This window comes from Thalassophryne amazonica, chromosome 21 (assembly GCF_902500255.1).
Source record: "Thalassophryne amazonica chromosome 21, fThaAma1.1, whole genome shotgun sequence".
NCBI lineage: Eukaryota > Metazoa > Chordata > Actinopteri > Batrachoidiformes > Batrachoididae > Thalassophryne > Thalassophryne amazonica.
Window position 1 is genome coordinate 37,565,969 of NC_047123.1, and position 14,263 is coordinate 37,580,231.

The 14,263-nt window shown below is 38.8% G+C and overlaps 2 protein-coding genes across 2 annotated transcripts; both read left to right on the plus strand.

Moving 5' to 3' along the window:
- Window positions 1-1,677: 1,677 nt before the first annotated feature.
- On the plus strand, window positions 1,678-8,164 carry LOC117503404 (cell cycle control protein 50A-like). Its single transcript, XM_034162623.1, has 7 exons — window positions 1,678-2,104; window positions 4,102-4,221; window positions 4,317-4,424; window positions 4,859-4,946; window positions 5,027-5,173; window positions 5,399-5,608; window positions 5,768-8,164. The coding sequence occupies exons 1-7, from the start codon at window positions 1,862-1,864 to the stop codon at window positions 5,959-5,961; spliced, it is 1,110 nt and encodes a 369-aa protein (XP_034018514.1). The 5' UTR covers window positions 1,678-1,861; the 3' UTR covers window positions 5,962-8,164.
- A 591-nt stretch (window positions 8,165-8,755) lies between these two features.
- On the plus strand, window positions 8,756-13,129 carry LOC117503452 (cytochrome c oxidase subunit 7A2, mitochondrial-like). The gene is made up of 4 exons (XM_034162678.1): window positions 8,756-8,885; window positions 9,185-9,274; window positions 11,932-12,016; window positions 12,887-13,129. The coding sequence occupies exons 1-4, from the start codon at window positions 8,868-8,870 to the stop codon at window positions 12,940-12,942; spliced, it is 249 nt and encodes an 82-aa protein (XP_034018569.1). The 5' UTR covers window positions 8,756-8,867; the 3' UTR covers window positions 12,943-13,129.
- The last annotated feature ends 1,134 nt before the right edge of the window (window positions 13,130-14,263 follow it).

Genomic DNA, 14,263 nt, shown 5'->3' on the forward strand with positions numbered 1-14,263 from the left:
TCCAGGTCTAACCAGTAACCAGACTGGAAGTGTCTTGGCCAACATGACAGACCCAAAGAGTTCCGACCCGTGTGTCCTGACTGCCGGCCTGTTAGGATCACGGATCACAATTAATGTCATGTGACTAAAGCCCACAAGTTTGTTGCTTGAATTATTTTATGTGATAAACTTTTACAGCAGCTGCTCAGACTCACTCTTGTGATGTCATCAGGCTCAAACTGGCCACTTTTTGCCTGAATTTTGTCTGAATTTCTGCAAACTCAGTTGAACAGAAATCAATCTGTGAAATTTAATTTTAAATACTGGAATATTGCTTGTTGGATTCTTGACCTATGACAGCTTTGTCACCTCCTTACTGTCAATCATCCTCAACTGAGTGTTACCAATTAACTGAATGTTGGCAATGAACTGAGAGGAATCAATGAAAAAGGCTGTAAAACATTTATCAATATGCATATTGTCTTTTCTTCATTTTAAGATCCGTTTTACAATTATTTTATTTGATTGTAATTTCTAGGCTTTTAATGTGATTTAGAAGGCTGTTTGTAAAAGTGTTTTATATGTTATTTGAACACCCACTGGTGTATTTTGTCACTGATCTGAATTTGAACCTGATGGGATTTGATCCAAAGGCTCCACGTTTGCAGCTGATTTTCAGTCATTTTCAGTGCTGATTCTCTTTGAACTGCATGCTGACAGATTTCTTTCAAAAACTGAGAACTCATCTGATTAAAACACAGTTTTAACATCAATGAGGTTGTTGGTTCAAATCCAGTCTAATTTTTTTGTACCCAGGCAGATTCATTTCCAGTTAATTTTACATTGATTAGAATTTATGCATTGTATATTTTAATAAATAAAATGTTACTAAATAGATCACAAGGCTAAAGTCTGATCTAAATTAGAATCTTCATATAACCTGTTTTCCAATTTTGTTTCATAGGTTTTATTACAGCAATTTTATGAAATAGTTTTATTACAAAGTTTCCATCTTTAGTCACAACTATTATATTGAGACACTTTTTTCGTGCACTGTCTAAAATAATTATATTACAAATTTCATGCTGCTGCAAAACTGATCTGATGAATTTTCTTAAATCTTAGTTCACGTGACTTCATGTTTTAAATGGCATTTAAACATAGTGAATTTTGTTTATCTTAATTTTTTAAATCATTGACATTAATTCATCTAGAAATTTGATTCACTGTTTTAAATTTCTTCAAACTGAAGTATTTTTGAACTCTTTTTTTCCTCTGTCAAATTGATTTTAGTTATAAATGAACTTTTAAAAACAGTTTATATTTCAGTTTAGATGCACACTAACCTATTAGAAATAATTGTGAAAAAGAAGGTTTTCTTGAACAATATTTTTGAAATAATAAAAAATTGATATAAAAGCCTTATTCTTTAAATATTACCCCCCCCCCCCCCCACACACACACACACCCCCGAATTAAAAAACACACACGTTTTTTCAGATACACAATGATCCTCTCAAGTCAACTTCTGAACTAAAATATTTAGTTTTTTTTTTTTTTTTTTAAAGCTGATCCAAATATTTTCAGACAATTTTGTCGAACAGTTGACTCACATTTTGTAATGCTTAAAACAATCCCATATTTCCGACAGTACGTGAAAGCAACGCACGACCGTCACAAACGTGCTTGTGACGTCACATGCGTCACTTCTCGTTTGTAAACTTCCTGTATTAGCCTCATTAGCTTCTGCTCTTGTTTAGTTGTAGCTGCTTTAATGTTTGTAGCGAACTGAATGTTTAGAATAACGCCGCGTTTAAAGAAATCAAAGACAGTATTCATGTGATTTAGCTGATCGGCTAACTCGCTAGCAGCAGCGACTGTGATGATGGCGTCCGGTTTCACCGCTAAAGACGAGGACGGACGTGTTTCGGTCTCCGGGGCTGGAGGCGGCTCTCTGCTGAGCAGGAAGCCCGACAACACGGCCTTTAAACAGCAGAGACTTCCCGCATGGCAGCCCATCCTGACGGCGGGCACCGTCCTCCCCGCCTTCTTCTTCATCAGCCTCGTCTTCATCCCCATCGGCGTCGGCCTCTTTGTGACGTCAAAAAACATCAAAGAGTTTCAGGTAGAGCGACTCCTATGGCCTTTAGGTCATTGGATAAATAGGTTTCTGTTGAGTTGTGCTTGTTCTATTTAATGTTGTTGCCAAATAAATCAAAACTTTCCACTTTCAGCGGTCAGTGAGAAGCCATTGTTGCCAGATTTCATCAGAGAAGCAAAGGACTGTGCCTCTGAAAACAAGCTCAAAACACACCACCAGTTTAAAGAAAATACTGTTTTTCGGTTATTTTATAGGCTGTTGACATAAACATAATAACATAGAAGCAACGATAATAAAAGTTGACCTGCACTGAGACGCACACGACTGGTTGAGTGAGGGATTGATCACCTTCTGTACGTAATAACTTAAAAACAGAAATGCATCCAGGAATTCATAGTGCTTCATCGCCACCAACTCGTTTTTTGACTTTGCTTGATGTGGCCGTGGACGCCAGCGGTCTGACTTGTTCGTGCTGGAGAGCAGATCTCTGTTCAGGAAATCCTTTGGAAATCTTGAAGCTGAATTTAAATAGTATGGGACACAGTGATGACCAACCTGTTGCTATAATTAGTCTGTATGTATGTATATATATATATATATATATATATATATATATATATATATATATATATACACAGTAACAGTAGTCCTATATAGGCCATGAGGCCCATTTTTGTTGGCGTTTATGTCCAAATTCTGGAGCATAAAGTGTGTCAGAGTTTGTGATCCCCCCGGACATAACGCCAGTCTGACACAGGTTACTTCCCAGCCAAGGTCAGTACCCATTTACAGCTGGGTGGACTGAGACTATGCAGACTAAGTGTCTTGTATATTAAAATGCAGTATTTATTTTAAATAATCTTTGAATGTTGGGATTTATTTTGTCATTTTTGTGTTAAATATTTTAAAAGGCAAAAAAATGTGGCTTTAAACCCACTCATGTTTTTTTATTTATTTATTGCACAAAAGTGTTCTTAAGTAGCTCCACCAAGATCAGGGTAAATTTATAAATTAATGTTGCTAATATCTGGATATAGACCCGTGTCCAGAATACACCAACTTCAAATCATGTTTTAATACCTTATGTAGGACCTGAAATGTGGTCATGAATGAATTTTAGACTATGGACTCTGATTTGACCTTAACCTATGACCTTAACATGGCCTGTGTTTTGAGAACATGGTCCACTGATTTGATCTAAAAAGGCTGATTGAAATTACTGTCTGTGTTTGGAAGATATCGCTGCAGACAAACAGACGAGCGTCTCTCCTCTTCATTGTGAGTCTAATAAATATTATCTTGTAACTCGGATTACAAAGGACAAATAATGAAGATGAAGTAATTATACAACAGATGGACAGTAATGGGAATGGACAGAAGACGTGGCTGGGAGTGATACCAGGGAATGATACTTTTCTTCAGTACTGCAAGTTAGTGATTTCAAACTCAAAACACAGATCTGGAACATTTCACACGGCTGCAGTTCTGGTGTTTGGGAATGCTATTCCAGGGTCTGGATCGCCAGGAAAACCTCACCGCTAAGCTAAACGTGGCCTCAGTACATCAACAACTGTTTTGAAGCAAATGTTTCCAAATGTTCCTGTTTGACTGCTCTGATGTTCAAAGATGAAACACGAATAAATGAGGGAGGATCGTTCTGTTTTCAGAGAAGTAAACATGAAAAGAAAAAGTAACAGTTACGCTGAACTTCCTCTTTAAATGCTAGTGTGTGTGTGTGTGTGTGTGTGTGTGTGTGTGTGTGTGTGTGTGTGTGTGTGTGTGTGTGTGTGTGTGTGTGTGTGTGTGTGTGTGTGTGCATGAACGTGGGTGTTGCTTGTAATAATAGTGGAACGGAATTATAACAGACAGTTGGATGTGATCAAAACACATCAGGTCTCAGGAATTCATCATCCTGAGTTTTATCTTCTCAGATGTAATTCCTGATTCCACATGTAACTTATTTTAAACTAAACACACGTCTCAGTGTCGGTCACGTGTGGAATGATGTGACTGTGTTGCAGATCGACTACACGGGAGACGACATGTCCAGTCCGTGCTTCAACTGCTCCCAGAACATCAGCTGGAACAGCACCAGGCCGTGCACCTGCTCCATCCCCTTCCACCTGGACCAGCCATACGAAGTAACACTTTATTATAAAACAAAAAAAACCAAAACAACAAAAATGCCTTCATGGCGTCACCTTGTTCTTATTAACACATTTGTGTTGGTTTTTAGAGCAACGTCTTGATGTATTACGGCCTCTCCAACTTCTATCAAAACCATCGTCGCTACGTCAAGTCCCGAGACGACAACCAGCTGAACGGCAACATCGACTCTCTCACTGTGCGGCTTTTTCTTCTTCTTCGCATTCTGACATAAAAGTTAAAATAATTTTGTGGTTTTAGAAATTGTTAGAATTTTTTTTGTAACTTATTTAACAGAAACAATTATATATATATTTTTTGTATTGGATTGTATTTTTTTGTCTTCTAGTTGGCTTTTTTCTTCTTTTTTCTATTTAACTATTAACACTTTCTGTAATTGTGTATTTAACTAACTATTGTGTACTCTGGCAAAATACCGTAATTTCTTTCGGGATAAATAAATTTGATCTTTATCTTTAATTTCCCTCTTTATGGACTTGGGTTTTGATAACGTAGACTCGTCGGTGGGGTGTAGTTTTTGTTGTTAGTTCTTTGTGTTGGTCATTGAACAGGATTGGTGCTTGTTTCTGCTGATGTCATCTGCTAATCTTTGGTCATCCTCATCTTTAACAGAAACCCAGTAAGGACTGCGAGCCGTATGCCTTTTATGAAAACAAGCCCATCGCGCCATGTGGCGCCATCGCCAACAGCATGTTCAACGGTGAGCCGGTTTTCCTGATGTGTTGACTCCAGTCGCTGTTGATTACACATGAATTTAAAATGACCGTCCTCACCGGGCAGATACTCTGGAGCTGTTTTACATCGAGCCCAACGGCACCAAAACCAGGATTCCGCTGAAAAAAATGGGCATTGCTTGGCCGACTGACAAGCATGTGAAGTTCAAGAACCCAGGAGGCAACAACCAAAACCTCACAGCGGTATTCCAAGGTAACACCAGTGCTGTGTCTATGATGGTGACGAGCATCTGAGAAGAGTTCCCAAACTGTTCCAAACCCTAGAATTTGTTGGAATAAATTTGGATCAATAGTGACGATATGTGGCTTTGCTTTTTAACAACGGTACGACCTAAGATGCTATCTCACCAAACAATTAATTATCATAATTGCCTATGGTTGATTGTCCACTTTTTTCATCCATTACTTTCTATTTCAGGTACAAGTAAACCTGCAAACTGGCACAAATCTGTGTACGAGCTGGACACCGACCCGGACAACAACGGTTTCATCAATGAAGACTTCATCGTGTGGATGAGAACCGCCGCACTGCCAACCTTCCGCAAGCTGTACCGCATCATTGAGAACAAGAATGACGCCGCGGTTCCAACTCTTCCTCAGGGAAACTACACATTGGAGGTCGTCTACAGTATCCTTAAATCTAAACGTGTGGTGTGACTCCACGCTGGGAGTTAATTAAACATCTGCTCATGATAAGGACCAGGCTCTGGTTCCTTCTGTAACCTGGTTTGTCACAGTGCTTCTGCCATATCACCAGCTGTTTGCGTCCTTGACCATCTAACACCAGATTACCTGGTTCGCAGCTTTGACGGCCGGAAGCGCGTCATCCTGAGCACCATCTCCTGGATGGGAGGAAAGAACCCCTTCCTGGGTATCGCTTACATCACAGTGGGCTCCATCTGCTTCTTCCTGGGCGTGGTTCTATTGATCATCCATTACAAATACGGAAAGTGCAGCAGCAGCACCGAAATCCCGAGCTAAAATACCGACCGGGATCCATGCCTCCTTTTTGTGACTATGGATATCTTTGATCCACTGACATAGAAAAGTTTGATAAATATTTGGGTAGAGTGAGAAGTGTCCATATTTCCATTCAGGTTTTTTTTTTACTTGTGTTTTGGATTGGTAACAGAATTAAAGCCTCATGAACAAATTTCCACAAAACCTAAAAAGGTCGCGTCTAACCTCAAACAGAAAACGATCTGTAGAAGATAAAAAACAAAAACAGTGCAGAGCCATTGATTTATTTTTGGAGGTGGCAATTCTGTATGTAGCCGTATTTACAATACGCAGTTCTAGTTATCCTGCAACAGACTGGCGTCCTGTCCTGGGTGTACCCTGCCCCGCGCTCTATGACTGCTGGGATAGGCTCCAGCCTCCCACGACCCTTAATTGGACTAAGCGGTAGAAGATGAATGAATGAATGAATTCTATTTATATGTAGTGCTTCAGATTGGTCAATCTAGATCATGATTATGGGGCTACGTACCTTTTTAAATTTTATTTTCTGTCTATATTTAGTGCCAAAATTACATTTTGAAGTAATGATCTCAAACGCTTTCTGGTTCCAAGATATGTATTTAAGATAATTATCCATGGTTATAATGATTATTATGGATGCATTTTATACTTGAAGTAAGAAAATAAGGAAAATGATTCTCATGATTGGGATTTCAACCCGGGTTCTTTGGCTCAGAAGTGTGATGTCCTCCCAGTTATACTCACACTACAATTTAATCTATAGACCATCGATACAGCTACGTACGGATAGTCAGTTTTTTTGCGTGGGGTTTTAATACAGCAGACTTTGAAGAGTTCTGGTGAAAATGTTGTAACCATCTTAGAATACATTATTAAATTCTGGGGCAGATCTATAAATTGAGGCATTGCAGGCAATTTTAAAAAAATTCTAATGGTGTAATATGGTGCGTTTAATTGTTGGTGTTGGAATTGGTTCTAGTGAGTTATGTAGAAGTTGGATTTAGCACTCAGAGCCATATGGTGTGAAATGGAAAAAGTGACCTATGTTTTGCTGCTTGTGGTGTTTCAAATATTTTTTTAACACCACTGCAAAGTGATTTTTGCACAATCCTGTCAGCAGAGGGTGTGTTTGACCCTCATTCTTTCACTGTCAGCTAATTTGTCAGATTCACAGTAACCTCTTAACCAAAAATAATCAACAGAGTTCAGTGAAATTTTGAAGCGGGATGAACCATGTGCCAAAAAAAGTTTTGTATGTGTCTTTCACTCGTGCCTTATGATGTCACAAAAATAAATGCAAATGCATCACAAAGTTCTGCCTTCTCTTAATGCCCTCTAGTGGTAATGATTGAACAGCTTGTTTTGATTTCAAACACCTGCTGAAGAAAAAACAGAATTGGCAAATTTTTAAAAATTTCGGTAAAAGCAGATGAGACAGGAAGGACTGCAAAATTTCAGAATAAGAGCTCTGACAGATGTGTGGTGAGTTGTTAAAAGTTGCATGCTGATTAGAAGTGGTTTGTGTTTTATGTTTCAGTTTGTTAAATGAAATGTGCTTCATGATTTTTGAGTTCTGCAACACAGAGTGACTTTAGCAGCTTCATCATGATGTTTCTTGTAAGTATTTTATAAATGTTTGTATTTTGAAGTATTTGCACACCAGACCTCAGGGATGCTGCAGTTTAAAGCTTCATAAAACATGAGCTTGTGGAATCACCTTTTAACAAGCTGTATCTTAGTTTTTGGTTCTGACGTGTTTGGTGGACGGCTGCAGGATTTTCTGTGTTAATTCACATTTGTCTGCTCGTCACTTGGTGGTCTGAGCGAACTTGTTAATTACTCAGTGTTACTTTAAAGCAGACCACAAACTATACTGATACCAACACTTAATACTTATGCAGAGCAGAAATTTATTAAATTAAACCAGTTGATATGTAGGTCAAAGTTCACCAAAGATGAGCTCAGTGCACAAAATAAAAAACATGTTTTTTGCAGAATATGTGGAAAATGTTTGTTAATCTAACAGATGCACATTGTAATAGTTCCAGGACAGATGTTTTTACATGTTCAAATATTTTGTTTTTTTTTTTACTGTTGAAACAATTGCTTGGTTGCCACGTGTCACTTTGTAGTTGCACATGATCGGTGATGTCCTTTGATGCAAGTTGTATTTTCACTTTCAAATAAAAACCTTCAAACAATTTGTTTCTTGCGTTGTTTTCTTCTAAATGCAGAAGTTGTGATGATGAACACAAAATGTTCATGTTTAAAAATTGTGACTTAACTGCATCATAAAATAAATTTGTTACTGATAATATCATTAGTATTCCTACTCAGAATTATTTCTTAGTGTTCTGACTAGTCCTCCAGTCGATGTTGCTGGAAGGTAGTTATTTCACAACACCTGATATATTTTGCATAATTCTGACAAATTAGACCTTTTGCTGTGATAATTTGGTGAGCTTGTGTGTGAGGGGGAGATAGGTAATGGAGAGATGGAAAACATGACACCAGTCAGTGTTTTGAGATGCAGCAGAAGGGAGACTGGAGCTCGTCTTACTTAAGAGACAAACAGACAAAGAAGAATTCTATGAGACGAACACTTCAGGGATGACTTTCTTTTTCTACACTTACACCACCTGCTTAGAGGCATGTAATTGGATATTTAAAGGGCACAGAGTTATGAAATAGAATATAGTACAGTGTAATTCCCCCACTTTTTTCCTCCCTTCCCTTATCTCTTCATGCTACACACCCAAACAGTTGGTGGCGGTAATGCACCGTGTCGGTTTGTAAACCGCCAAAAAAACTCGGTAGAAGAAGAAGAAGAAGCAGCGCCCGTAGAAGAAGAAGCCGGAAGTGCCGTTGTTGTTTCCGTGTCCTTGTGAGCGGACGCAGTCTTCGGGATGTACAGACAATTACTTGTAAGTTCGGCTTCTTTAACCTTTCTCTTGATGTGCGGAGTTGTTGTGTATTCACTCAGACTGATATGTGCTTTGAAATTAGTTATAGAAATGAAAGCGCTGCTATTACGGGCTGCTAGCTAACATTAGGGGTCAATGCAGCAGGACGCTAGCATAGCTTAGCATTAGTGCACGTTAATTATTAATGTTCAACACGTGTCACCGTCTGTAAATTACTGTATTCTGACAGAAACGTGTTTGAATTAAATGTTAGAAAGTGTTTAGAAGGCTGTGATTGCTGACTTGTTGCTGTTTGGCAGATCCTCCAGCAGGTGGCGAGGCGGAGTTTCTCCGGTTCTGCTCGGAATCAACTTCAGAACAAAGTGTCTCAGAAACAGAAGTTGTTTCAGGTAAATGTCATACAACACATTATATATCAGGGCTTCTAAACACAGACCTGTTGGCAGGTAAAAGCGTAAATGTGTAAAAAGGCTAAAACTGTAACAAATGTCAACCACAAGACTTAAATGTAAAGAAATCATTGTTGAGTGGCTGTTTCCTGCAGTTCTTAGAAATAAATAAAAATTAATTAAATTGGAGCATGACTGGGTGCCAGTTGAGGTGGTCGGGGCATCTGGTGGGGGTGCCACCTGGTTGTCTTCCAGGGACAATTCGGAGGAGACTTGGCGAAGACCCACAACACGCTGGAGGGATTATCAGAATTAGAATAGCCTTTACTCATCAGGTATCTTCAAAAGAATACAAGGAATTTAACTCTGGTTTGAACTGTACTCTCTGTACAAGCATGTATAAACATCAATGGTGGGCACAACTAACCAAAAAGTTAGCTTTGATAACTGTTAATATGCTAATTGAAAAGTTTTATAAAGCTAAACCTACCAATCCCACAAAAAAACGGCGGAAGTTACAGATAAAAGCTAAACCGATAACTTTCAATATTGACTTCAGTACATACGCAGCTACTGACAAAACGACTCAGCACTTCTGTCTCAGATGGTGATCTGAGACAACGGAGATTGGGGGGGATCATTTCTCTTTACACCATACAGACCTGCCACTCATTTCACTGCAGTCTTGCACAGGCAGCCAGTTTTGACTTGTTTATAATTTCAAACAGACTAAGTCCAGACAAATTATTGAAATTAACATCACGTCTGTTGTTTTACAAAGTGAAAATATGAGCTATATGTTTTAGTTTTAAAGTAATGCACTAATTTAGAAGGTTTTAGGGTTTGACACACATGCCGCATTGCATTATGGGTACACTAGTTTCCTGACGTCGTTGGTTGGTCGGTATAGCACACAATTACTGAAATGTGGTGGGTTTTACAAATAAATCTGTATTTGTAAGTATGTCTTTTTTTCATTTGTAAAAAAACAAGAAAAGGCAATTTGAAAACTGAAAATTTCTGTTTAAGTCCATCACTTTTAGCGAATGTGAGGCCCACTGGTATCTACTGGTAGATGGCAGTGTGAGCAGCCACAAATCTGCCTCAACACTCCAGTGAAATGACCAGCAGGTCTGTATGGTGTGAAGACTTCCTTTCTCTCTGCTGGTCAGCTCTCCTCTGCCTGCAGAGGATAGAGCTCTACCATTCATGGCTGTCTTTCTGCTACAAAACATGTAACAGGCAGGCATTAAAATCTTTGATCAAATCAATTTTATTTATATAGCGCCAAATCACAATGAACAGTTGTCCCAAGGTGCTTTATATTGTAAGGCAAGGCCATACAATAATTACAGAAAAACCCCAACGGTCAAAACGACACCCTGTGAGCAAGCACTTGGCAACAGTGGGAAGGAAAAACTCCATTTTAACAGGAAGAAACCTCCAGCAGAACCAGGCTCAGGGAGGGGCAAGTCTTCTTCTGGGACTGGTTGGGGCTGAGGGAGAGAACCAGGAAAAAGACATGCTGTGGAGGGGAGCAGAGATCAATCACTAATGATTAAATGCAGAGTGGTGCATACAGAGCAAAAAGAGAAAGAAACACTCAGTGCATCATGGGAACCCCCCAGCAGTCTACGTCTATAGCAGCATAACTAAGGGATGGTTCAGGGTCACCTGATCCAGCCCTAACTATAAGCTTTAGCAAAAAGGAAAGTTTTAAGCCTAATCTTAAAAGTAGAGAGGGTGTCTGTCTCCCTGATCTGAACTGGGAGCTGGTTCCACAGGAGAGGAGCCTGAAAGCTGAAGGCTCTGCCTCCCATTCTACTCTTACAAACCCTAGGAACTACAAGTAAGCCTGCAGTCTGAGAGCGAAGCGCTCTATTGGGGTGATATGGTACTAAGAGGTCCCTAAGATAAGATGGGACCTGATTATTCAAAACCTTATAAGTAAGAAGAAGAATTTTAAATTCTATTCTTGATTGATTTGACCGTTTGATTGATTTCAGACTTTACAAATGTTTTTAACTGCTAAGCGTTATTCACCGTGTCCGCAAAAATATGTTAGCGGTTTAAAAGTTATCAGAACTAAATTTATCGAAAGCTAATTGGTCCGCTCATGGCTTTCATAGTTGTCTGGAAAGCTGATCCGCTAATGAAAACGTTAGCTTTGATAATTAGCAGATTAGCGGAACTGTGCCCACCACTGAAAAAATATACACTGAATAATTCACAATAAAAATGTGAAAAGGAGAAACTGACAAACCGATGCTCCCCATCCAACCCGATGGAGCTTGAGAGGTTTTGCAAAGATAGAAGATAAGTGCACCAAGCTTGTGGCATCATATTCAAGAAGACCTGAGGCTGTAATTGCTGCCAAAGATGCATCAACAAAGTATTGAGTAAATGGTGTGAATACTTATGTATAAATGATTTGTTACCTTTTAAGAAATCACATAAAATAACAAAATGGGGAAAAGGTGAAGTGCTGTGAATACTTTCTGGATGCACTAAGAGGACTGATATTGGTGCAGAAGAAAATCCTTTTTATGGCTTGAATGAAGGAAAAAAAAAAAAGGAAAGGGACTGTGTGCGTCAGTATTTGTGATGATGCGTCAGTGCTGTTTAACTTTTACTTTTTTGATCTCCTTCCCCTGCAGGATGATAACGGGCTGCCGGTACATTTGAAAGGAGGTGTGGGTGACGCCCTGCTGTACAGAGGAACGATGGTCATCACCACCCTAGGTCAGGACACATCTTAAAAAAAAAAAAAAAAAAAAAAAAAAATCTGCAACGGTTGCATTTGCCTGCTTTATTTATTTTATTTAAAGAACAGAGAGCTATAAAGTGAGATTGGTGGATGAGTGAAGTGATACTACACCTGAAGCCACTATTTTCAGGGTTGTGGATGTAAATATTTTTAACCTGATGACATCATCATGCTGAGTTACGTTCAGAGTTTCATCTTAATTCTGCTCTTGGAACACAGATGATTGATTTGGGTTTTCTCACATTGTTTTGATGTTGTGTTTTTCCTGTCAGATGAAATTCTGTTGAAATCTATAAAACTGTTTTTCAGAGGTAAAAAGTAATTGTTTATCATGGATAATGTATTTGTTTTGACCAAAAACTGAATTGATTTCCACGTATCCTTCATTGTGTCGAACATGTAGCCGAATACATAAGGAACTAATTTGTAGACCTGGGTCTGAATCCTAGTAGTGTTAACCCACCTGTCCTTCGATAAGACACTTATTCTACATTGTCTCAGTCCACCCAGCTGTAAATGGGTACTGGCTTTGCCTGGGGAAGTCACCTGCGTCACATCCAGGTGGAGTTGTGGACTCCACGGAATCTGGAGATGAGCACCAGCAACAACAGGGCCGATATCAGACTTGCTTTTATCCTTCATTATAGGACAGAGTTAGGACTAAATGCACTGTGCATGTTTTACATGCCCTCTTTATGGGGCTGTGCAGAAATCTGCCCCCTGCTGGGCAAAAACTATGCTCACTGATGTGTTTAGTTTCATCCTGAAGGTTTTGTGTCTTTACTGTCCAGAATTTGAGCTGTTGATCCTAAACGTTGTTGTTGTTGTTGTTGTTTGTCTGACAGGAGTTGGCTATGTGCTGTTTGAGCTGGTTCGGGCATCATTTCCTCAGAAGAAATAATAAATACGACTGTTTACTTCATTTAAAAACTGGCCAGTCGCAGGTGATTGTAAAATAAAGATGATGATCAATCTGTGCCAGAGCCTTTTTCTTTTTCCTGTCATGGTGGTGGAGGTGTTTCATGTCCACGGGATCAATATTTATTTGTTTGCTCTCTGAGATCAATAAAATCTGCCTCATGACCAAATCTTGTTCATTTTTTGCTTGAAATCCTGCACACATGTAATGAATTAAAATCTGCTCCAGATGGATCCAAAACTGATGATCCCTCCCTGAACCTCTGAGACTTGAGGACATGTTGGACAATATGTCTGTTGATGGACAGATGTTGATGGAGTCATCTGTTTCTACATTATAATAAAGTGAATCCTATCACAGTTAAAGAATTTGGAGATCAAGTCCTGAATGTAAATTACATTTTTTTTTTTTTTTTTTTTTTTTTTTTTTTTTTTGCATCTGCCCCAAAGAACTAACTTAGCCTTTTAATAGGCAGAATTATTTAAGAAATGATTTGACTGTCATAATGAAACCCCGCCCTCCATACTTTAAGGAAATGAATTTCATTCAGAACAACTAAAAGTATGTTTTTGACAATTTTATACCTGGACCTGGTAAGTTTTATAGAGAATCAAGTTTAAAACATTAATTTTGAGCGAAGAAATAATCCAGAGTCCAATTCTGTGTCAATGTAAATTAAATGGTAAAATGTGAAATTAAACGTACACAAGTCGTCAAGAAAACAGAAATTCCTCTTTAATGAGTATTGTGTTCATGTATTTTACGAGAGGATTTTGCAATTGTTCGGCAATTTGGAGCTTTTAGCCACAAGGGGTCGCCTGAATCAAGATGTACCGGGATGGGGGGGGGGGGGGGGGGTGACGTCATGGCTTTTTAATTTGTATTTTTGAGCCAACAGCATTTCAGCATCAACAATAACATCTGTCAAACGTCTTAGAGCAGATTATGTCTGTTTGCGGACCTGGAAAATCACAAGAACATAAAGCTAATGTTTAACCATAAAAATGGATCTTTACAATCTCCATCACAGCTCGGGTTGGAGCGGGATGTCCAACGAACCAGAAGGTCGCTGCTGAAGCCCCACACAGACACTTCACGAGTGGAATTAGTTAAAGAAAACTATCCAAATCTACTTTAGGGGCACTTTAAAGATCTACATTTTGACAGTAATTGTCACGTTGTTCTGAAATATTCACGTACTTTATGAGCACAGTTGGAGGTACATGTAAAAATTACTATAACATTTTTTAAGTCATGATTTCTCATGAATTTCATCATATTTTACAGTTGCTGTAACGAATTT

Coding starts and splice junctions, on each gene's coding strand:
- LOC117503404 (XM_034162623.1), top strand. CDS start 1,862: ATGATGGCGTCCGGTTTCACCGCTAAAGACGAGGACGGACGTGTTTCG. Junction 4,947..5,026: donor CGCCAACAGCATGTTCAACG/GTGAGCCGGTTT, acceptor CTCACCGGGCAG/ATACTCTGGAGCTGTTTTAC. Junction 5,174..5,398: donor CCTCACAGCGGTATTCCAAG/GTAACACCAGTG, acceptor TTTCTATTTCAG/GTACAAGTAAACCTGCAAAC.
- LOC117503452 (XM_034162678.1), top strand. Junction 9,275..11,931: donor AGAAACAGAAGTTGTTTCAG/GTAAATGTCATA, acceptor CTTCCCCTGCAG/GATGATAACGGGCTGCCGGT. Junction 12,017..12,886: donor GATGGTCATCACCACCCTAG/GTCAGGACACAT, acceptor TTTGTCTGACAG/GAGTTGGCTATGTGCTGTTT.